Below are 24,701 nucleotides of genomic sequence, written 5' to 3'. Positions count from 1 at the left end.
CCAAGACACAACTTTTACGATTCTTCACGGGGTTCGCAAATCTGGACGATTCGCCAAGTGATCAAGAGTCATTTGGGGGCAATTTTTAACTGACCATAAATAAGGCAGTTTATTTTTGAACGTGAACCTTCATCATCGTGAGCATCTTTTACGACACTCTCTCTCTCTCTCTCTGTGCATTCCTGAATTAATTAAACATATGCCAAAAGTTGCACTTTACATGCAAAGTCAAATTTACAGGCTGCAATTGGCCAAAATACAACAAATCAATAACATGTTGTAAGAAAAGACTTATGATCAGCTGGGCGCAAACTCTGTTTTAATAGAACAATTTCAAACCGCCAAAACTCCGGTTCTATGGCAGTGACAAGACAGTTTAACCCCATTTTGGAAGTCTTTCAAACTGAACTATCAAATAGATAAATAAAAAATAATTTTTCAAACAAACTTACGGTTAAATTATCAACCTAAAAACTTAAAAAATACCATCACTGACATTATCGCCTCTGGCGGTAGTCAAATGAACTTCTATTGTTCTAAATTGTTGTAGAGTTCTGCAAGAGCTTTCCAACGAGCCCAAAATCGTAATGATCGGGTAAAAAGAACCGAAGTTAGAGCGTATTTAAGATTAAAAACTTTAAACCGTCATAACTCCGGTTCTAATGCATCCACAAAAAACTATAACCTGTTTTTAGAGACGTCCTAACCTGGACTACAACATACTAAATTCCCATCAAAATGCATAACAGATTTGCCGAGATACAGGCGTTCAAAGTTTTTTTTTTAATATGGCGTCAGTCGGTTTGACGTCAGGAGATTAATGTTCTGTGGTCTATAAGCCTACTAAAGGACGTCGAGACACGTCTTTTGGTGAAGATTTGATCAAAATCGGTTGATAAACAGCCAGAGATATTGACTGGTAAAAGTGTGAACTTTGACCTTTTATATCTCCGCTCTCAAAACATCAAGCCTTACAAGTAAGGTATCGTTGGAAAGGTCTCAATCTCAGCTATAACATACTAAGATTTCAAGAAAATTCACAGTCTGGTTTTCGAGTTATTTGATTTCGAGATTTCAAAAATGGCTTTTTTGTCTTTAGCGCCTCTAGCGGTAGCTATATCAAGTTATGATGTTTGGATAAAAGATTGAATTTTATGAGATCTTTCTAATGAGCTTTAAATTATTCAGATCGGATGATTAGAAGCGGAGCTGTAGCTGTTTAAAGTTTCAAATTTTGATCCTGAATATCTGGGGTCTGGAAGGTCCTAGGTTCTTAGGTGGTGGTTCGTTGGAAAGGTCTTGAGGCTAGCTATAACATATTAAAATTTGAAGCCGATCCATGACATAGAGGCTGAACAATCGAGTAAAATGTTTTTTTGGGATTTTCAAAATGGCGGACGGAAAGGTCCGATTACCATTTAAGCGCTACAGAAGTTCATTTACGAGGGACCGACCGACAAACAGATGGAAATAAAAAAACGACCCCCCTTTTTTCGTTAGATTTCGTCATATTTAGCCTCCCTCGTGTCATTTTATTCGATTCTGCGACATTTGATTTTTGCTGCGTGTTTCGCACAGGTCAATTCGGTGATTTTGAAGAGGGAGAAAGAAGAGAATTCAACATTGTCTGAGCAAATCAAGAAAGGTTGATTGCAGGTCATAAAGATCAATGAATTCACTGAGTAAATTTATTTACAGTTTTGCAATAAAAGCAGCAATACTTTATCTTTTTTTCTTAACGTAATCTTGCGAGAGAGAAAAAAGAAAAAGAACAGTGAATTTATGCCAAGCATAACTTCCACAGCACTTGAATATCATTAAAATTCCTCAACATTTCCACCAAAACTTTCATCTAATTTATGCCTTTTCAAATCTCACACACGAAGGGAAAAATAAGCAAGGGGGAGATATTATGGTCGGAAGTGGTGTACAGCTTGAGAGGAAGTGTTAAGAAGTGAAAGTGACAAAATATTTTATAAAATTTGCACTGAAAAAGCTTCAATTTCAACCAAATTGAGTCATTTTCCAACTAAATTTTGCTTAAAAATCAATTTAATTGCTTTTTTGAAGTTATGTTTAATTGAAAAACAGATTAAATTGTCAAAATTTCTCTATTTCTTGGCAGATTTGAGCATTTTTGTGCGCAAAAAACTTCATATTGATTGAGAAAAAGCCTAAAAGTCAAACATAACCTCAAAAATGTCATTTTAACCTCTTTTCTCGGTGATTTCTCGGAAAATGAATTGTTAAGAGTGCCAAGAAGTGTCTGTGGAAGTGTTTGAAGATTCTGCCGAGGCAATTGTTGAAGTGTTTTGAAAGTGTTTTGTACACTGTTTTGCCGTATTAACTCTCCCTTGGGAAATAGGAAGAAGAGAAAACTTTCCCATAAGAAGGCAAAAATGTCAATTGCTGAGCGCGCGCACTTTCTCTGGCGCAATTGACGAACAAAAACCCACCCGAAATCCGTCTATTGCGTGCGTGCGTGCGTGGACAAAAACACAATGGACTCCTAATTAAATGAAATATGGCTTCGCGGTGTTGGACTTTTGTCAAACGCTGCGCCCCGCGAAATGATGGGTTTTACCTTGACGAAATGGCGCCACGACTAATAAATTCAATCTTGTGGGCAAATTCTTCTCGGAAGGATCCGCAAAAGGGGCCCAATTATGCGGTGGTTTTCATCACGAAGCGTCTCTCAAGGGCTACTGGACTTGCCGCGGCCAAGGAGGAGATATAATCTGCAGATTCTGCACAGGAGTTGATGTAAAGAAGTGTTAGGAAGTTGAAGTATTTGGAAATCTATTGATTAATCACACCAAACACTTTAAGAAGATATGAAATTCTTAAAATTTGTTATAATTATATTGTTATATATATTTTAGGTCTTTTCTAAAGGGAGTCTGAAGGGGTTTTAAAAGATTTTTGAATAATTTAAGGGTTGTATTAAGAAAAAAAAAACTATTTAGAAGAGCAACTTGAAATAGATTCTGTGGATTACCTATAATGGAGACCAACTATTAGAAGCCTGTTCAGAGCCTTAATCCGGCTCGAAGGACCAGTTGTATATGAATTATCTATTTGAGCACAAATGCCACGTGAGTTTCTTCTCCACCAGCGTCTCAGAGGTTGTGCAACTGTCTTTGATTTACCTATAATGAGACCAAGAAGCCTGTTTAGAGTCCTTATCCGGCTCGCGGAAGGTCTGTGGCGTCCTTTTTTCTCTTTAAGACGTGATGTTCGCGCAGGAAATCTCTATCTCTGCACCTGAGTCACTTCCTGGACGTGTGGTCAGTCAGAATCACGGCTTATCAGGACTTCACCACCTCGAAATTGATAACGAAAGGAGTTTTTAAGGAGCTTTTCTAATTCACGCTTGTTGAAAAGACACTCGCAACAAGAAATTTACCCAATAATTAAAGAAAAATATTGTTTTTCAAATATTTCTAGGTTATGTTATGGAATTTAAGACAAACTTTGCCATCTAAATAATCTTGAATTAATACAAATTTTCAATTTACTGACACAATAATGATGAAATCTTGTTAAAAATCACAAACTTTCAGTTCAAAACTGATGTTAATTCCGCCTAAAATTGCTTCATAACCTCAAAAAACTGTTTCAGGATAGAAAATTGTCTTTTTTAGGAGCAGTTTGATTAATTTTCTATTCTAAATTGGCAAATTTTAGATCATTGACGATTTGTCTTGGCTTTGAAATGTTTCGAAAGGATGTTTTTCAAAGATTCTTTTCGATATTTCAAGATAATTTCTAGGTTATGTTAACAAAATACATCAAAATATCTACTGAAAACATCAAATATTTTTCAAATACTCTTTCTCTCTAAGTTTTGAGGGCAATAAAGGTGGAAAAAAGGCGTCTTTTTGGAACGAAGACTCCTAAATTTGAGGTTATGATACTTTTAGGCCATTGGAAAAGCATAAAAACTTCCGAAAATTGTGAAGTAAATAAGGAAAATGTGTGTTAAAATCAATGCTGATGTTCTGGAAGTGTTAAGGATTTTTCATACAAATTGCTGAAAGTGTCCAGGAAGTGGTGTACATATTTGAGGCATATTATCTCCTCCTTGGGATAAAAATATCTGTTGAAAATCTAACTAAATCATAAAGAAAAAGTTTCCAAACATATCAGCCATTTTCTCTCTCTTTTCTCATTCATAATACCACGATTTTCCATGGAAATCTTATGTAGAAATCTCTCTCAAAGAAGTCCAAGAACGACTTTTTGTCTGATTGATTTGAAAAGATGTGGTGAAAGTGCACAGATTTCATGTGATAAATCTATGTACATATTATCTCCCCCTTGGCTTCAAGCAGAACTCTCCCTGACCCACTTCTGCATGCCCATGTCAATTGTGCGCCAATGGAGCGCCCTTTCGCGCGCCCCGCGGCACCGCGGCCAAGATGGCGTGCCAACAGAAGCTCGTCTCGCTGGATAATTAATGGATGGTGTGTTTGGCGGCGTTGCATGACAAAGAGTGACACGTTTTCGCACAGAAATTGATGCCTACGTTTAAATTGTCACCATTTTGTCACACTCCGTGGCGTCTCTTCGCTGTTGTGCTAATCTCAGGAAGTCACTTGTTTTCCCGCCAAAAATTCCAACTGAAGAAGCCACTTTTACCCCCATCACAATCTCATCCATCACTTGTGTGCAGATGGATGAGATTGACGCACCACTCTCCGGAGGTGTCAAGACAATTAATTCATCGAGCAGCAGTAAGAAATAAAAAGAAACAGAGGGAAAAGTGAAAGGACAATTGCTTAACAAAGGTTATTTTCTCATGAGAAGACATGTCAAAAAATCAGCAAAGGGGTCAATCAATCGCCAGTTGAGAGCATTAATTCAATCTTTTTGAATATTTTTTGTGAATTTATTTGAAATTTTGATTATTTCATACAAAATTCTGATTATTTTCTGAATATTTTATTAAAATTTGACAATTTTCTGAATATTTCATTTAAAATTGATTTTTTTTATACAAATTCGGATTATCTTTTTGATTATTTCCTGAATTTGATTATTTTGCACTTTTACTAATAATAAAAATGAAGAAAAAACTTTTTTTAATTTTCAAATTCAAAATTTGAATATTTTGCAATTTTACTAATAATAAAAAATCATTTTTTCCTATTATTTTATTCAAAATTTGATTATTTCTCAATTTTATTTCAGAAAATAATCGATTTTTGGATTATTTTATTCAAAATTTGTTTATTTTGCAATTTTTACTTAATAAAATATTCAATTAATTTTATTATTTAGGGGTAAATGGGGCAGCTTCAGATTGGGGCAGCTTCAGATTTCTTAATTTTCTCAGAGATTTTTACATGAATAAATTCCTGGTCTTCACACAATGTTTGTGTCCTTAAGGACTACAATTGACGAAAATTTGCTCAGGATTGCTTTTGTTGTTTAGATAAAATAAGTGAAAATTGAAAATCACTCACAAACTAGAATTTTGCTGCCGAATTGATTGCGTGTTTTCTCCATTAAAAAAGCCACAATTCGCGTGAAACTCTTACACGGGATATTGAGAATTAAGTAGAGATTCTAAATATGCCCGAACTTTTCCTCCTGATCACGGCCTTTTCAGTGGGTGGTGGAAAATGCACAAACACTGCACACGGGGCAGTTTCGGATTCGATGTGGCAACACTTGAGCGATTCGCGCTATGTGACATAACCTCACTTTCGTGCCGCAGTTGGAAGTGAACCAAAATTTTCCTTGTGGTGAAATAGTGGAAAAATAGTGCAATAACTTGCAAAATTGTGGTGTGCGGTGCAAGTTGTCACCTCTTTGTTATTTCCTCTAACGGAAAATGCGGATCTACAAGCACAAAACGCAAAGATTGAGAGCCAGCGAGGAGCTGATCCGTGAAGCGCTCGCGGACATCAGATTCCGGGGATTAACGATGAAAGCCGCCTCCGAGAAGTACGGAATACCATACACAACGATGCATTCGGTTAAAAAGAGAGCAATTGAGGCAATGGGCGACGCGTGGGGCGACGCCTCTGAGCCTACCCGAACGGGCCTCAAAAAAACCGGGATGATCTCCAAATTTGCGTCGCGCCAAGTCTTCTCGTCCCATGAGGAGCGAAATCTCGAGGAATACCTCATTGTGTGCTCAAAGCTGAGCTTTGGGCTCACGTTGGAGGCGACGCAAAAGTTGGCGTATGAGCACGCCAAATTTCTGCAGCGACGATGCCCGCCAAACTGGGAGCGGGAGAAAAAGGCAGGTAGAGATTGGATCGCTGGCTTCCTCAAAAGGCATCGGTAATAAATTCGCTTTATTCGCACTAAACTAAATCAACTAAATGATTTTTGGTTTTATTATTTCAGACAAATTTCACTGCGCAAACCCGAAAATACATCTTTGGCCAGAAATATTAGCTTCAACAGAGAAAATCTGAGTATCTTTTATGATAACCTCGAATCTCTATTGAAGCAGCACTCCTTTGCGCCATGCAGAATTTGGAATCTCGATGAGACTGGCTTGAGCACTGTCCTGCAAGCGCCGAGAGTTGTGGCTCCGACCAATGCCCGACAAGTCGGTCAGTGTGTGTCCGGAGAGCGAGGAGTAATGGTGTCCATCGTGGGAATTGTTAATGCATCTGGAGGCTACATGCCTCCAGTGTATTTGTTTCCAAGGAAGCGGCTTCAGAGCGTCTTCATGGAGGGTGCCCCGTCCGGGGCGATTGGCCTTCACAGCCAAAACTCGAGTTCATCCTCATATATGGACACAGAAAACTTTTTGAAGACGCTCGATCACATCCTTGTCCATGCCGCACCATCCAAGGAGGACCCCATCCTCCTCATTCTGGACAATCACGCTTCCCACACAAGTCTGGATGCGATCAAGAAGTGTCGGGAGAATGGTATTCATATGCTGACACTGCCGCCACACACGAGTCACAAGACTCAGCCATTGGATATCAGTGTGTTCGGCCCATTTAAGTCTTATTGCAAGACTGCTTTTAATGACTGGATCACGGAAAATGCTGGACAGAAGATCACATTGCACAATATTGTGCGTATTTCCGCAAGCTCCATCGTGAAGAGCTTTTCCACTCACAATATCTGCAAGGGATTTGCAAAATGCGGAGTGCATCCATTGGACAGGTCGAAGTTAATGGAATGCATCGAATCCCCGATGGAAAATGCTTCACGAAACACTGCAGCGAAGACGCCACAGATGCCATTTGAGTCATCGACAGCATCGGACGATATTCGTCCAATCAATTTTGGTGATTCAGTGACTGATGAAGAATTCGACTTGCCGTTTCTGATGCCACCCTGTAGTCAACAACTTCCAACTGAACAGGACATTGAGGAGGATATATATATTTCATCAACGCCTCCCCCGGGTGATTTGGAGGATTTTGTAATTGCCAAAGATCAATCGAACTCTTCTCCTCACCTGAACAGTGATTCCGTTCTGATGAGATCTGAGGACGAGGCGCTTGATTTCAGCCGAGGGGCCAGAGAAGATATTCATGAGATCCCAAACATTAACAAGAGGCTACACTCCATGATTGGCGGTCCTCTGGACCTCACTTACCCGTCAGTGCCGCCATACAGCCAGCTAAGATTTGGCGGAGTAGAGCTTCATCGGCCATTGCCGAATCCACAGGCTGTTCAGAAATCAGCAAAATTTACCCGGCAAGTGTCTTCAGCGATTCTGACTGGATCACCAGAGATGAAGAAGAAGGAGGAGCAGGTGATGAAGAGGAATCTGAAGAAGGAGGAGCAGGTGATGAAGAGGAATCTGAAGAAGGAGGAGCAGGTGATGAAGAGGAATCTTAAGAAGGAGAAGCAGGATTTGAAGAAGAAGATGAAGGAGGAGAAGCAGGATTTGAAGAAGAAGATCCAGGAGGAGAAGCGTGAATTGAAGAAAAGATCCAGGAGGAGCGACTGAAATCGAAGCTCAAGAAAAAGAAGCCAGAGAATCGTAAGAAGACTGAACAAAAAGTGGAAACTGATGTTCCCAAAAGGAAGAGAGGGAGGCCTAGGAAGACCCCTTTAATATAGTTAATAAAAATGTTTAATTTGCAAAACTAAATTCTTTAATTTAAAATTTTCATTCAATTCAATTTTTGAGTCAACAAATAACATGCTTTTTCTCTCTCTTCATCTCACTGTGAGGTATCCTATTTTGTTTTACAATTATTTATTGTCTTATCTAACAGCTAAAGATCTTCAGATGAACCAGGAAATTAAGAACTTTTTAATAAAAAACATTTCTCTATTAAATTCACCCACTTGACTGGACGGCAGAAACAGAATTTTCACGAGCACTCAAAGTCAAAAGAATTCTTGCATGTTTTTTCCACTAAGTAAATCCGGACGCGGCTGCACGCCGCTCTTGCTGGCAATCATGAGAACCGTGGAGAGCATTTGGTCGAGATTCTGGTTCATTCTGGCTTGGAACTACCGCCAAGGGCTTTTCCAGCTCCTCTAGGCACGCGAGTAAAATGGTGACATCTTTAGCTCTTCGGCGCTATCCTCACGGACTCCCAGTTCGAACGTGGACACGTTTTTGCCGTCACTTAGGTATTATTGTCCTGCTTGGCTGTCTTCCTCTGCGGTGTCTTGCGCGTCGGCGTGCGCTCCTCACGCTCGCTCTTGTACTTTTTCAACCACTTTTGCACATCGGCGTTCTGGCCAAGATCCATCACCAATATGTATTTGTCGTCTCGAAGCTGGCTGAACGCGTACACCGGAGAGTGTCAATTGGCGTGCGTGAAGCCCGGATAATTACAAATGTGACTACGAAGTTATGTTTCTGTTTGTCCGGAAGCAGGCGGAGAGAGACTTCTCGTGAAAGAAAACTGTTGCAATCGCGGCACTTGATGGCTACGGTTGCTCTTCAGTATCCGTGCCGTCCGGGACTCTGGTCGTGGGCATCGGCGGCGAACTTTTGATGGAATTCCTTCATTTCTTCACCACTGTAAATAGAGAGGAAACATTATTGCAAAACGAATGAATTCAGCATTTTCTAGTTCTCACATACCTATTAATCCTGTTACTCCTCCTGATCCTTTTCTTGTTATAAGTAAGACAACAAATTTTCCTGAATTAGGAAAAATAACTCGCGAAACAATATGAGCGGGACATTTGCGGCACTGGCAGCGCTGCTAGTTCTCACATTTGACACTTTGCGGGGTTGCCATATGGGAAATATGGCTTTCCGTCAATAAAATTTCTCATGTCGTGCAAGGGTCCAGAAAAGTCGCGAAAATAGTAATTTAAAGGCGATTTTTAGCGAAATAAACAGTGTCAGTGTGTAGAAGAGATTTCAAAGTGATCATTTGTCCGCGATTCGACAATTCCACAATGGAATTTAAGGTAAATATAAGTGAAAATCTGAAGCTGCCCCAGAGCAATCCGAAACATCCCCGTGCGGGGCAGTTTCAGATTATTTACAATATTATTTTCATTCCTCTTTTAGAGGAAAAAGGATCAGTTTTAATGCCCAATGAAAGGCATTTTCTGAAGCTCAACAGACGAGAGTTTATTTGAGCGTTGTGATCATTTCAATATATTCAGCCGATTTTTCAAGAAAAAATCCTAAAGTTGGAACAGCATTTTGAATCTGAAGCTGCCCCACTTACCCCTAATTGGATTATTTGATTAGAAAACATTAAATTTTCGTTATGATTTGCCCCTTGAAAATCTCGTTTATTGTTTGTAAGATTGAAAGTACGACGCAAACATCTTCAATGAAAGATCAGCGGATGCTTTCAAAAAATTTTGTTTCCTTTCTTTTCTCTTTTCAAGAATCAGTAAAGGGTGAAAAGGTTGTAATTTTGTGGTGGAAAATTGCTTAACTTTAAGGTTATTCAATGCATAAGAATTGGCTGCCCTTTTATACATTGTATAGCTTCACAAAATTATTTCTGCTCACCTCGAGACTCAAGTCAATATGGTGAAAATATTACCAAGGAAGGCATTTAGCTTAAGGATGATAAAGGATACCCAGTAAAAACCAATCCACTATCCGACGTTTTTCCACCGATTTTTCCATCATGTTGGCTCCAGAGTCCAAATTATGCTTTGCTGGATTCCTGCAGGAAAATCCACCGTCAAATCCACCATCTGAAAATGAACTGCGGGATTCCTCTGAAGAATCCTTAAAGCCAAATCCCTTTTCACTAAACGGGGAGACAAACGGTGGACGAATCTTGCAAGATTCCTTCAGGAATCCCGAATTCAAATTCACTTTAAAGGCCGTACAAATGCCGGAGGCTTCCTGTAGGATTCCATCACGAATCCTGTAGGCAAAATTCCTCTTCCCGAAGGCCGGAAAAGCACTGGAATCCTCCTGCAAGATTTCACCAGGAATCTTCAAGGCAGAATCTCTCATTTAGAAAGCCGAAAAACCCTGGAAGCCTTTTGCAAGATTCCACCAGGAATCCGGCAGGCAAAATCTCTTTTTCTGAGTGGCTGAGACGCTGGAAGCGCCGGGATGAGAGATTTGCCATGGCGGATTACTGCTGGAATTTTGCGAGAGAATTCTACCGCAATTCCGCCAATGGAATTGGAATTTCCAGCAGCATTCTTGCAGGAAAATCAAAAAGTTTCCGCAGTTTAAGGTCTTTTACGTCTTTGGTAGAATTTCCAGCAGGATTCCTGCAGGAAAATCCGACACAAATCCGCCATTTACGGTCCTTTTCGTTCATGCAGGAATTATGGTGGAATTTCCTGCAGGATTCCTGCAGGAAAATCTATAAAAATCCACCGTTTTCGGTTCTTTACGTTCTTGGTGAAATTTGGTGAAATGTACAAAAAATAAAAATTTGTATAAAATAATTAATTTTTAATGAAATAATCAGGAAATAATAAAGAAATATTTAAATAATAATCAAATTTTCATGAAATATTGAGAAATATACTCGTTTGTAGAATAGATGAAATGAAAATTATTATTATTCTTCTTCCTTACTGAAAATCTCTTAATCCTTTTGGCAAATTAAAAACTACAACACTTTGTTTGACAATCAAGCCAAATTGTTGAGCGTTTGCCAATCGCTTCCTGGACACCAAAGGTTAGTTTATCATCTTTTTCTTTCGGCAGACCTTTTTGCCTCTTGCACGGCCTTCCACGGCTGTGTGTTCACAGCCTAATAAATTATCTTTTAATTGTTGACCTCACATGAGAGCGTCTCCAGGGAGCAAATCTCCATTGGCCAGAGTGATCTCTTCTCCTTGCGGAGCGATGATTTATGGCGCTTGTGTTTGTGCACCGGAAACACGTTGGCGGCCGGAAGAGATTTGCGAGACCACAAAAAGATCGCGCGATGAAGATCAAGGGAGAGATAATAATAATAATAATCTGCAATATTCCTCTTATGAGTGCTTATTTTACTGATAAAAAATGTGCCAATTCTTTGGATTTCCTTTGGTTTTCACGCAGAATAAATTCAAGTTATTGAAGTGAATTGAATTTAAGCTCAAATTCAGTCCTTTTTACAATATTACTTCAGTTAAATCTTCGAGTGGCGACTGCCGCCATCTTATACAACAGCCTCAGCAGGAAAAAAACGACAGAAAATTTCTACTTCATTGGCTGCTTTGTCTAACAATTTCACAGAATTTCATTTAAACAACCTTTCCGAACATAATCTCTAAGATATCTTATCGATTCCCATGCAAAATAAGCTTCTTGCAACGCTTAAAAATCGATTTTATTGCTTTTTTGAGGTTATGTTTAACTTAAAACAGATAAAATTATCACATTTCTCTGTTTCTTGGCAGATTTGAGCATTTTTGTGCGCAAAAAACTTCAAATTGACTGAGAAAAAGCCTTAAAGTCAAACATAACCTCAAAAATATCACTTAAATTGCAGGAAAAATGTCTCTTTGCCTTGGTTATTTTCGCAGTTTTCACTGCAAAAGAATATTTTCACTGCAAAAGCTTCCATTTCAACAAAATTGAAACATTTTCTAAATTATTTTACGTTGAAAAATCAATTAATTCTCTTTGTTTTTAGGTTATGTGATAAAATAACCTTCAAAATCATCAAATTTCTGATGAAACTGCAAATATTTCTTATTTTCTCTGTGAATTTTTAGCATTTGCGTTCGAAAGAACTTAAGATTAGGTTATAGAAAAGCTTAAAAAAACAAACATAACCTCAAAAATGTCATTTTAGCCTCTTTTCTCGGTTTAGTATCGATTCAATCCAGTAGAAAAATTGTAAAAAGGGTTGAAAAGGATTTAAATTAGTTGAAAAAAGGTTCTAAAGTCGACTTTCATAACCTCACAATTTTATCAAGATATTTTTTCAAGCATTTCCTGAAGATTAAACTATGAAAATCAAGATAGAAATTGTCCATAAACAAATTCTGGGACATGAAAATCATAAAATAACTCTAAAAAATCATCTAATTTGTGTTTAACAGAACAATTTTTCCCTTTAGGTTTAGAAAAGAGCTTAAAAATCAATCATAACCTCAAAAATGTCAACGAAAATTCTTTTTCTTTTTTTTAACATCAAAATTTATTGGAAACATTGTAAAATTTGCCATTTTCAAGTCATTTTCAGGCTTCAAACATATTTTTAAGCAAAATTCATAACCTCACAATTTAGTCAGAATTGTTTTTCAAGCATTTTCTGAAGAATAAACATTGGAAAATGCATTTAAGGTGGCGCTAAGAAGTGTTGAAGATTCTGCAGAAGTTGTGTACAGATTTTCAGGCAAATTCTCCCCCCCTTGGTGTGTGCGGGAAACACATTGGCGGCCGGAAGAGATTTGCGAGGTCGCGAAAAGATCGCGCGATGAATATTGATGCGCGATGCGCCATCTGGACGGTGACCGGGAGCGATCGCGGGAGATTGCAAGGGTCCGATAAGCCAAGCCACATTAGCACATATTTAATTAATAAGCCATCAGCCGTTTTTTGGGCTGTTTTTGGTGTTTTTTCGGGGCGCAAAACGTTAACATTATTCCACAGCCAAAGAAGTTCACAATTGGATGGCGCATTTCACCTGGCAAATAGACACAGTGAAATTGGATCAATTATCAAATTATAGCCTTCGTGAGTGAAACTCTCTGTCCACAATTGTCCCGCCGCCGCAATTCCGTTGCCGCCGCCTGTCAAAATATAATTGATACCTTAGTTTCTTTGGCGGTTCTCTCGCTCTTTGGTTGATGTTGAGAAAGTTCTCTCTCTCTCTCTCGTGGCTCAGAGAACAAGGGGGAGATAATATGCCCTCAATCTGTACACAATTGTCGAAGTCTCTTAAGTTTCCATCTGATATTTCTACAAGAATCGTAAGAAATGACCTTAAAAACGCTGTTTTTCACCATCTTTTTCCAACATAACCTCAAAAATACCACTAAGAAATCCTCAAAACCACCATTTTGAAGCTTTTCACATCACAAAATCATGTAAAAATTGCTGATTTAGAGTTAAAATTGTCCAAAAAGCTCTTCTAAATGACTATTTTTAAGGTTATGTTGAATTTTAGTACAATTCAAAATGTTTTTTGCAACAAAACAGTCCAATTCAAGGGAAAGATTTTGTTGTACTGAGTTTCCATTCGATATTTCTATAAAAATCAACTGAAAACTGCTGTTTTTGGACAACTTTTCCAACCATAACCTCAAAATATAACCAAGAAATCGTCAAAAACAACTGTTCGAAAGCTTTCTGGATCACAAAAACATCTCAAAATTACTGATTCACAGTCAAAATTGCCCAGCAAGTTGTCTAAATTGACATTTTCCAAGTTTAAATGACTATTTTTGAGGTTATGTTCAATCTCAGCACAATTTGAGGGATTTCTTGGCATCAAAAGATCAAAAAAGCACTGTTTATTGGTTGCAAATGCTAAATTCTGCCAAGAATTAGCAGAATTTATGTGCTAGAATGCGAATTATTCACTAAATCTGTTCTTAATTCGTCTACATAACCTAGAAAAATGATTATTTCGTTTGTTTCTGCGTGAAAATCTAAGAACATTCAAAGAATTCGGATGATTTGGAAAGAAATATTGCAGATTTTTCAACACTTCCACTTCTTAAGAACTGCTGCTGAACTGTAATATCTCCCCCTTGGGTCAGAAGCCAACAAAGAAAAAAACAGAGAGCGCGAGAAGCAAAGGCAGAGTGTTTTTCAGGATGGCGCGGCTCGCAGATCATGCGAGGTGAATTTACCTCCAAAGTTATTGCGTGCCCAAATTACTGAGAAAATCAGTTATCCTTTTGTATCTCAACGCGCATTTCTCAACATAACATTTCCCATGAGCAATTTCCTATATATATCTATATATATATATATTAAACCATACAGACATGAAAGTCTCCAGCGGCAAAACAACTCATTATTCAATGTTTGGGAATCACATGAAGAGATTTAATTGATTTCTCGTCGCTTCCTCATCACAAATTGCCCAATTTTTGAACAAAAGTTTTTGGCTTTCAGGCGAAATACACGCGGTGAATAAATGCGATAAATATTTCGACGGGTGAATCGAAGACTATCGAAAGTCGTTTTTTTGATAGTTGACGTTTTATGTATTTTTGGATTGATCTTTAAAATATTCCATTGGATTCAGATCGGCAAAAAATAAAGAAATACGATTTTTCTTAAAAAAAAACCCCAAGTTGAGACTGTTAACTTTGTGATTATTCCATCTTTTTTCTCGATTATTTCGTGATTTTTACTCAAATTTTGATTATTTTCTCAATATTTCATTAAAATTTGATTATTTTTTGAATATTTCCTTATTATTTCCTGAATTTTAATTCATTAAAAGTTAATTATTTTATACAAATTTTGATATTTTTAAATTATTTTCTGAATATTTGATGAAAATTTGATTATTTTTTTGAATATTTTAATAAAAAATTGTTTATTTTATACAAATTCTGATTATTTTTAAATTATTTGTGATTTTAATTCAAATTTTAAATATTTTTCAATTTTACTTGCGAAAAAATTCATTTTTTTTTAAATTATTTAGTTCAGAATTTGATTATTTTGATTTTTTTGTGTTTTACTTTTGAAAATAAAATTTTTTTTTTATATTTTATTAGCGAATTTGATTATTTTGCAATTTTATTTTAGGAACACATTTTTTCTGATTATTTTATTCAAAATTTGTGTGTTTTTTCTTCAACTTCACTTTGGAAAAGAATCCGTTTTGGATAATTTTTTTTGTTGAATTTGATTATTTTTCAATTTTACTTGGGAAAATATTCATTTTTTGATTATTTTAGTCAAATAATCTGATTATTTGATTAGGAGAACATTAAGTTTCCTCTAAAATCACCCCTTGTGATTTGCCCCTTGGACGGGGGGCGAATGAGGGAAAGGCGGTGCCCACAATTCGTGTATAGTTTTCTCTTCTCTCCCTGCTAAATTATTCAATAGTAATTGCTATGAGCGCCATGAATACGCACGGAGAGAAAGAGAGAAAATTGTGATTTTTTACAATCTTGTCATGCCGCACGATATTTTCTATATGTGGATTATTTACCACCGCATAAAACCTGTGATTGACCACAACTATTAGACGTAAATACACTCAACCGCTTCCCAACTCATTTTTTTAGAGGGAAATTATTCAATGCTGCGAGTCGCTGCGCTCGTCAGCAATCTTCTTAAACGCCATTTCATGGGTGAGAATTCTCCAAGGCACTTCCTGACACTTCTTAGCGCCCTTAAAAATGCATGATTGCTTGATTTTCCTAATTAAATCTGCAGAAAATGCTTGAAAAACAATTCTGGATAAATTGTGAGGTTATGAATTTTGCCTAAAAATATGTTTAAAGCCTGGAAATGACAAAAAATGACGAATTTTTAAATTCTACAACTAAATTTTGATGTTAAAATTGCCACTTTAGAGCACAAACCGCAAAAAAACCCAAAAAAGAGAATTCTCTCAACATTTTTGAGGTTATGATTGACTTTTAGGCTGTTTTCTAACCTAATCTTAAGTTTTCTCGAGCGCAAATGCCTAATTTTGACAAAAAAGAAGAAAAATTCTCAGTTTAAACAATAATTAGATGAGTTTTAGGGATATTTTATCACATAACCTAATAAAAAAGCGATAAAATTCAATTTTCTAGGCCAGATTATCAAAAAAAAGCCTTAATTTGTTGAAAATCAAGCTTTTTCAGTGCAAATATTTATTTATAGTAGAAACCGCGTAAAAACCCAAAGCAAAGAGACATTTTTTGTGCAATTAAAGTGATATTTTTGAGGTTATGTTTGACTTTTAGCCTTTTTCTCAATCAATATGAAGTTTTTTTCGCGCAAAAATGCTCAAATCTGCCAAAAAACAGTGAAATGTGACAATTTAATCTGTTTTTTAATTAAACATAACCTCAAAAAAGCAAGAAAATCGATTTTTACTTGGATAAAATAATTTTTTAAATTATTTTTTATTCCAAATTTTATTAGGGGTAAATGGGGCAGCTTCAGATTGGGGCAGTTTCAGATTTCTTAATTTTCTCAGAGATTTTTACATGAATAAATTCCTGGTCTTCACACAATGTTTGTAGTCCTTAAGGACTACAATTGACGAAAATTTGCACAGGATAGCTTTTGTTGTTTAGATAAAATAAGTGAAAATTGAAAATCACTCACAAACTAGAATTTTGCTGCCGAATTGATTGCGTGTTTTCTCCATTAAAAAAGCCACAATTCGCGTGAAACACAATCAAAGGTTATTGAGAGTTAAGTAGAGATTCTAAATGTGCCCGAACTTTTCCTCCTTGGCACGGCCTTTTCAGTGGGTGGTGGAAAATGCACAAACACTGCCCACGGGGCAGTTTCGGATCGCCACGGACTGACAACAGCGCGCTCTGACAGTCTGACGCAACATCACGGTCGAAATTTTCTTGTGGCAAATATTGAAGATTTTTCACAAAGTGCCGTTCTGTGCTGCATTGCTTCATCACGTTAAACGACTTCTTAGTGGAAAAGTGAGAAAATACACGCGAAAATCACTGATTTGCACTGATTTGATTTGTGGTGGCACTGAAGTTGCCACCACTCACGCATGGTGGCGTTGCGACACAGGAAAAATGACGGGCAACTTGCTTTTCGCTCAGACATTTTGACAGTCCGTGCAAGGGTCCAGAAAAGTCGCGAAAATAGTAATTTAAAGGCGATTCTTAGGGAATTAAACAGTTTCAGTGCGTAGATTAGAAACCAAAGTGATCATTTGTTCGCGATTCTACAATTCCACAATGGAATTTATGGTAAATATAAGTGAAAATCTGAAACTGCCCCAGAGCAATCCGAAACATCCCCGTGCGGGGCAGTTTCAGATAAATTACAATATTTTTTTCATTCTCCTTTAGAGGAAAAAGGATCAGTTTTAATGTTCAATGAAAGGCATTTTCTAAAGCTCAACAGACGAGAGTTTATTTGAGCGTTGTGATCATTTCAATATATTCAGCCGATTTTTCAAGAAAAAATCCTAAAGTTGGAACAGCATTTTGAATCTGAAGCTGCCCCACTTACCCCTATTATTTGAATTTTACTTGGAAAAGATTAATTTTTTTGTTTATTGAATTCAAAATTTGATTATTTTAAAATTTTTCTTGGGGAAAAATAATTTTTTTTAATTATTTTTCATTCCAAATTTGATTATTTTTCAATTTTAAATGGAAAAATAAACATTTTTTAAAATTATTTTATTCGCAATTCGATTACTTGATTAGAGAACATGAAGTTTCCTAAAAAATCGCCCCTTTTTACTTGTTCCTTGATAAAATCTCCCCCTTGGAATTGTCACATCAAACATCGCAGCAGCAGCGAAAGTCCACGGCGGACGCTTTGAATTTCCCTCCATCCGCAATTCTGCGAGTGGCGCTGGTGATGGAAATGAGGCGCGCACAAAAATGGAGTTCAACTCGAGTGTTGTTCGTTCGGGGTGAAATTGGGGGAAAAAATTGCTTCCCTCCGGCAACGGAAGGAAAGCGCGAAAGCCAGTTGTCGACCATTGGCTGGGCCGAGGAAGGAAATTGAGCTACTCCGCCGTGGTTCAGTCCATATCCGCGTCCAATAAAACATTGCCAAGGGTGGCGGCGAATGTTCGACTTTACTCCAAATTCACCGGGCTAATTCATTAGGGCGACAGAGGGTGCGAACAGGGGCGGACAAGTGCTGTTTCTGCACAATTCCACAGCATATTCTTTGTAGAGACGAAAAGGGTTCAATCAATGGGAAGATAATATGCCTAAACAGTGTACAAAACACTTCTAAACACTTCCAAACACTTCCGCAATTCCTCTGCAGAATCTTCAACACTTCCAAACACTTCTTAGCGCCCTTAAAAATGCATTTTCCATCACTTTTTCCACTCCTTCAACTCTTTCTCACACTCGATTCTGACTTTTTCACAATATAATCGAATGGTGAGGTTATGAAATCTGCTTAGAAAATTCTTCTATGACTAATTAAAATCCCTTCAAACCTTGAAAATGAGTAAATATTGTGAAATATGTCAATATTTCTACGAAAAAATCGCGAAAAATAACCTAAAGAAACACTTTTCTAGTCTGAAATTCGATATTTTGTGAGGTTATGAAATCATTTCAATACTTTTAAGCTTTTTCTCAATTCAATATGACGTTTTTTCGATCCGAAATGTTGAAATCTACAGAGAAAAAGAGAAATATTTGCAGTTTAAACAGAAATTTGATGATTTTGAAGGTTATTTTAAAACATAACCTAGAAACAAAGCGATTAACCCCTAATAAAAAAAATTAATATTTCTTAAAAAAAATCAACATAATCAAATTCTGTATTAAATAATTAAAAAAAAAAGATTTTTATTTGTCCAAGTAAAATTGAAAAATAATCAAATTTTGAATTAAAAAATTTGAAAAAAATGATTATTTTTATTTTTATATTAGTAAAATTTGCAAAATAATTGAATTTTAAATAAAATAATAGAAAAAATTGATTATTTTCTAAAGTAAAATTGAAGAATATTCAAAATAATCTTTTTTTAAATCTGTTTAATTTCTGAAGTTAAATTGCAAAATTTTGCAGTATCTCAGCCCCAAATTGAGATATCGTCATGATTTTAACGCCATTTGAAAGAGAATTAAATTCTGAACATTTTTTGTCTTAAGGTAAATGTTCGAGAATTGAAGGAAATATCGAATTTCCACAAAAGAAAGGATTTTTTTTGTGGAAAGAAATTTTTTGTCTTTAAGCTTTTTTCACTTCTGTTTAAGCATAGAAAAAGCAAATTGTCGCGTCCAAGACAAGGCGGACTATTATGTAGATGTCTTCTAGACATTCCAAACTCATGATTTAATGTGATTATCCGGGTTAGTTTTGTGGTTAAACCATGGATTTAGAGCAAAATCTGCAGCGTCTTAAGAACATTTTCGTTGTCTTTTTGCGCATTTTGCAATATCTCGACCACAAATTGAGATATCGCCATGATTTCAACGTCATTTGAAAGATAATTAAATTTTTAATGTTTTATGTCTTAAAGAAAATGTTCGAGAAATTGAAGGAAATATCGAATTTTCACAAAAAAAAAATTTTTGTGGAAAGAAATATTTGATGTCTTAAAACTCTTTTCGCTTCTGTATTGTTTCACTGAGTGTATGCTTAAGAATACACCTCAATGATGATCTGTCAGATACAATTAATCATGGTCAATTAGGTGGATTGTGATCTGGAGGGCTTTAACACCGACTTCCATGAGAAGTCTGAGAAGTTAATTCAATTAGTCCTCAAGTCCGATGACATTCTCAGCTCTTTTCTTTCAGCATTGGATAATTTATGTTAATCATTCCGAATGGGGGGAAAATGCGCTCTCTTTCTTGGGGGGGGACTTTTTGGTGGCGACAGAGAGAAAGTGTGGCGAACACCTGGGACTGTTGTGGCATCGCGTGAAAATAATATGCAGAGTTAATTGCAGAGCAAAGACGTCGAAAGGGTCAAGAATGCACTTAGGAATTCCACCCCACAAGACACCTCCTCCCGTTTTTGGGTGACGCGCGCCCGCCGCCGGGCGTCTTAAATGCCACGCTAATGAGTGGAAATTATGCTGGGTTGGTCCTTCAGACCACCAAGGATAATTACTCTGCGCCAAGGGGGAGATAATAAGCCTCAAATCACACTTCAAGAACATGAAATTTCCCAAATAATATCGAATCTCTTAAGTTTCCATTTGATATTTCTGCAAGAATCGGACTTTCAATCACTATTTTGGGTATTTTTCCCAACATAACCCCAAAATATCTTCTGAAACTCCATTTTGAAGCTTTCTAGATCACAAAATCAACTGTTAAAGTCTGCAAATGAACTAAGAATTGCTGATTTAGAGACAAAATCTTTCCAAAAAACCTTCTAAATGACAAATTTTTGAGGTTATGTTTGATCTTAGTACAATTTGCAGTGTTTCTTGGCATCAAAGAAATTCTCTCTTACGTTACCATTTGATATTTCTGCAATAAATGTAAGAAATCGACTTAAAAACGCTGTTTTTGTTATCTTTTCTGATCATAACCTCAAAAATATCACTAAAATATCTTCAAAAAGTTTGTTCAAAAGCTCAAAATGATCTTAAAATTGCTGATTTACAGTCAAAATTGTCTCGAAAGTTGTCTATATTGTCATTTTTCATGTCTTAATGACTATTTTTGAGGTTATGTTGAGTCTTAACACAATTTGCAGTGTTTCTTGGCATCAAAAGATCGGAAAAATCACTGTTAATTGCTTGCAAATGCTTCATTCTGTTCATTTGCAAGAATTCAATTTTAAAACACTCTCTTTTAGACATCTTTTTTGATCATAACCTCAAAATAACACCCAGAAATCTTCAAAAATTCCCTTTAAGAAGGTTTAGAGATAACTAAATCATTGGATTAGTGCTGATTGAGAGTCAAAATCATGCAGAAATGTTTCTTAAATGAACACTTTTCAAGTTCAAATGACTGTTTTTTTGAGGTTATGTTGAATTTTAACACAATTTGGCGTGTTTCTTGACATTAAAGGATAAAAAAGCATTGTTTAATGCTTGAAAATGCTAAATTCTGTCAAAAACTAGCAGAATTGATGTGCTAGAATGCGAATTATTAACTAAATCTGTCCTTAATTCGTCTACATAACCTAGAAAAATGATTATTTCGTTTGTTTCTGCGTGAAAATCGAAGGAAATTCAAAGAATTCAGATGATTTGGAAAGAAATATTGCAGATTTTTCAACACTTCCACTTCTTAAGAACTGCTGCTGATCTGTTCACCACTTCTGGACTGTATTATCTCCCCCTTGACTCGGCCGTAATGTGGTTTGAGAGGGTAATTAGTTGGCCTTTTTTTTACCAATGAAAGAAATCTCTTTCGGCTTTGCTCGCACCGTGAAAATCTTGCAACTTTGTTGGCGGTCATTAGAGAAAGAACGCCATCGTGATCGTGGCTCCCGTTTTGAGGGAAATTTCATGGGAAATCTGCACGCCTCATTTCACTCAATCCTTTGTGTGTGTGTGTGTGTGGAATTGGTGTGACCACAAGAGCATCCGCCAATAATTGGCCACATTCGCAGAAGACGAAATTACCAACACGCGGAACACAAATTCACCATCAAGTCACGAATCCATCATTGCATGGATTCTGCACTGACTTCTGTGCGATATCGTGGCACCATTGGCGCCAAAGTGGTCAAGTTGATGGAATACAAGGGGGAGATAATATGCCTGACATCTTGTACATCACTTTCAACACACTTCTCAACGTCTTTGAAGGCATTTCTTGCACTTCTTCAACGTTAAATTTCTCACTTTCAATCACAAATTGCCGAAATAACCAAGGAAAAAGACATTTTTCTAGACTGAAACACAATTTTTGAGGTTATGATTGACTTTTAAGTTGTTTTCTTACCTAATTTGAAGTTACCTTAAGCAGAAAAAGCTCAAATTTGCCAAAAAAAGAATGTTTTTATAAGAAAATGATAATAAATTTGCCGAAAAAGATAATTTTCTAGACTGAAACACAATTTTTGAGGTTATGAGTTCCTTTGGAGCCTTTTCTTACCTAATAAGAAGTTATTTTGAACTGAAAAAGCTCAATTGTGCCATGAAAAAGACAAAGAAACCCAGATTAAACTTTATTTCATGATTCAGAGGCTTTTTTAATTACCTGAATCTGTCTTAAATTAATCACATAACCTAGAAAAAGCACGAAATTGATTTTTCTCAACAGAATTGTGTAGAAAATGCCTCAATTTGTTGAAATTGAAGGTTTTTCAGTGCAAATATTCGATATATTTTACCATTATCAATTCTTAAACACTTCTGTGAAGTTGTACACCACTTCCAGCCATAATATCTGTCCCTTGGCTGAATATAAACACTTCGTCTTCGCGCGCATCTCTTCCTTTTGGCATGTCATAAGTGACACATGTGGTTGCACACTTCGCACTTTTCTGGGGTTATAATTGAATGGACCAATTGGGAATGAAGAGAGAGAGAGAGTTTTGCAAATAATTCCAAGAAAACGCCATTTTGCAGATCAGCAGAGCACGAATCGTCAATTTTGTGATAATTACCAATTTTTCCGGTGCATTATTCGCACAAAAGTCGTCTCCCAGTGTTTAATTCACCTTTTTTGTCCGCGAATAATACACCCAAACCACAACTCCAAGGCTGGTATTGTCGAAATGTACAAACTGGGGCGCGAGATGGCATTTCAGGCGAGAAACTGTGGAAAGTGAGTTTTTTTTTGGTATTCTTGACGGCAAAAATCATCCTTTCTTGAGTGAGATTTCGTCAATCTAGGCGAGATATCTTCTCGCCTGGTTTTTCGTGCGGAAAACCGTCAATCGATACGGAATATCGCCAAAAACTATTCAATTGAAACACAACTAACAAATAATTAAAATAAGTAATGAGATGGCTAAAAATTCCGAGAAGACCGAGACTATTTAGCTCAGTAATTAAAATCCGGTCAAAACAATATCAAGATATCTTATGTAAATGTCCTCAAAATATGGTGAAAAACTAATCAAAATACATTTAACTAAAATAAGAAGGAAATTCCCTGATATTTCGTGATATTCCGTGATATTTTGAACGTTTCTCGCGATCTCACGTCCTTTGTCTTTGCGTAGCTCGGGATGTTCCTCCATGAACTCCAACCAGCCGCCTCCTTTGGGCCTCAGAAGCTCGTCGCCCCCAACTTCTTTTGCTCTTTTCTCTCACCGTTCACTGTTTTATCGCAATCCATCCTTGCCAGAACACTTTTTCTTTAAGTATCGAGCTCAAATATATTCTAAAAATCCATCCGCGAATGATTATGATTCACAGAAATTGCAAAGAGTACTGAAAATCGTCAATAAAAGCTAATATTTCTTCAGAAATTGTCATAAATGCCTTCAATATCTTAAGTTTTTCACTAAAACACACCAAATATCTCTTATTTGTGGATAAAAATACGTAAAAAGTTAATATTATTGACTTTTTTCAGGACTATTTGCGGCCTTTTTTGCGGTTCTTTCAAGTGTTTACAGCTTAAACCACGCCCATTCGCAAGCTCCGCCCATTTATCTATGAATTGTCTCTTAATACTCGTGAAAATCGATCCTTTTCTATTGTTTTGTGACAATATTAGACTGAAAACATTTCTTTGCATAATTAAATTGAATTTGAGAGAGAGAGAGAGAGAGATTCCACAACTTGTTCCACACTCGCATTCTCCCTTAAGAGTCCAAGAATTTGAGAGATTTTCGTGGAGAAATCTCCCTCAAAAATGGCAATTTCAAAAGAATACCAGCCCTGAACGACACTTGGAATGCCACATCCTGTACTTTTGGGTGTAATTTCTTGCAAATTGCCAAAGGAAATTGCTGAATTTTTCATTCCAACAGCTTTGACCTTAATGTCAGTTTAATTGGTGGCAAGAGAAATCCTATCCAATCAATAGATCAGTTCAATTGTCACTCCTTTCTCTGGTGTGGAATTGAGAAGACGGCATTTGAGAAGAACCTCCTTCTGATCCACAAGTCGAAAAATAACCCGCAGTTAATTAGATGCCAACTCCCCACTAATAAACGCCTCTCAAGAAGCTGAACAGTGGATAATATTAGGTAAGAAGAAGGAGCAATTAATCCACCCACAATATTCACATGTGGTGCAGTGAAACAGTGGCGTAGTTAACATTATGTGAAGAACAACATTTTGAGAATAAGAAATATCTCAAGACAAGAGATTAAACAATACTAAACGAGTGACTAGAAAACTATAGAAAGTGAAAATTGCCATTTTTCTCGTTGAAACTTTACTGATTTCGTATTTCGTCCGTATCAAGGGGGAGATAATACAGTCCAGAAGTGATGTACAATTCAACAGAAGTACTTAAGAAGTGAAATTGCGTCAATAACTTCATTGTGGTTCATTCAAAAGACACTCGCAACAAGGAATTTTACCCAATAATGAAAGAAAAATATTGTTTTTTCAAATATTTCTAGGTTATGTTATGGAATTTAAGACAAACTTTGCCATCTAAATAACCTTGAATTAATACAAATTTTCAATTTACTGACACAATAATGATGAAATCTTGTTAAAAATCACAAACTTTCAGTTTAAAACTGATGTTAATTCCGCCAAAAATTGCTTCATAACCTCAAAAATACTGTTTCAGGATTGGCTTTTTGGCTCAGGAAAGGCTCTAAGAATGTCCGGAAAGACATAACCTCAATC

General features: G+C 36.5%; 2 protein-coding genes across 3 annotated transcripts; both read left to right on the top strand.

Annotated features, from left to right (window-relative positions):
* The first annotated feature begins 5,839 nt into the window (after positions 1 to 5,839).
* LOC132261137 (uncharacterized) lies at positions 5,840 to 7,224 on the top strand. The gene is made up of 3 exons (XM_059759718.1): positions 5,840 to 6,294; positions 6,361 to 7,048; positions 7,141 to 7,224. Exons 1-3 carry the CDS (start codon positions 5,840 to 5,842, stop codon positions 7,222 to 7,224), a joined length of 1,227 nt encoding a protein of 408 aa, XP_059615701.1.
* Positions 7,225 to 7,301: 77 nt separating this feature from the next.
* Positions 7,302 to 8,016, top strand: LOC132261144 (circadian clock protein PASD1-like). 2 transcript variants are annotated; one of them, XM_059759740.1, is made up of 2 exons: positions 7,302 to 7,738; positions 7,805 to 8,016. In XM_059759740.1, the coding sequence occupies exons 1-2, from the start codon at positions 7,307 to 7,309 to the stop codon at positions 7,934 to 7,936; spliced, it is 564 nt and encodes a 187-aa protein (XP_059615723.1). In that variant the 5' UTR covers positions 7,302 to 7,306; the 3' UTR covers positions 7,937 to 8,016. The 2 variants fall into 2 exon arrangements, with proteins under 2 accessions (XP_059615723.1, XP_059615714.1); XM_059759731.1 differs by having other exon boundaries at positions 7,302 to 7,771.
* Positions 8,017 to 24,701: the final 16,685 nt, after the last annotated feature.

This window comes from Phlebotomus argentipes, unplaced genomic scaffold (genome assembly GCF_947086385.1).
Source record: "Phlebotomus argentipes unplaced genomic scaffold, Phlebotomus argentipes genome assembly contig_7, whole genome shotgun sequence".
Taxonomy (NCBI): Eukaryota; Metazoa; Arthropoda; class Insecta; order Diptera; family Psychodidae; genus Phlebotomus; species Phlebotomus argentipes.
The sequence above is the reverse complement of the archived record's forward strand: the minus strand, read 5'-3'. Positions and strand labels throughout refer to the sequence as shown.

What these genes read in the sequence shown, in the direction of transcription:
- LOC132261137 (XM_059759718.1), top strand. Translation starts at nt 5,840, where the DNA reads ATGCGGATCTACAAGCACAAAACGCAAAGATTGAGAGCCAGCGAGGAG. An exon ending in GGCTTCCTCAAAAGGCATCG is followed by an intron (nt 6,295 to 6,360) that starts GTAATAAATTCG and finishes TTATTATTTCAG; the next exon opens with ACAAATTTCACTGCGCAAAC. An exon ending in AGATCACATTGCACAATATT is followed by an intron (nt 7,049 to 7,140) that starts GTGCGTATTTCC and finishes TCCATTGGACAG; the next exon opens with GTCGAAGTTAATGGAATGCA.
- LOC132261144 (XM_059759731.1), top strand. Translation starts at nt 7,307, where the DNA reads ATGCCACCCTGTAGTCAACAACTTCCAACTGAACAGGACATTGAGGAG. An exon ending in ATCTGAAGAAGGAGGAGCAG is followed by an intron (nt 7,772 to 7,804) that starts GTGATGAAGAGG and finishes AAGGAGGAGCAG; the next exon opens with GTGATGAAGAGGAATCTTAA.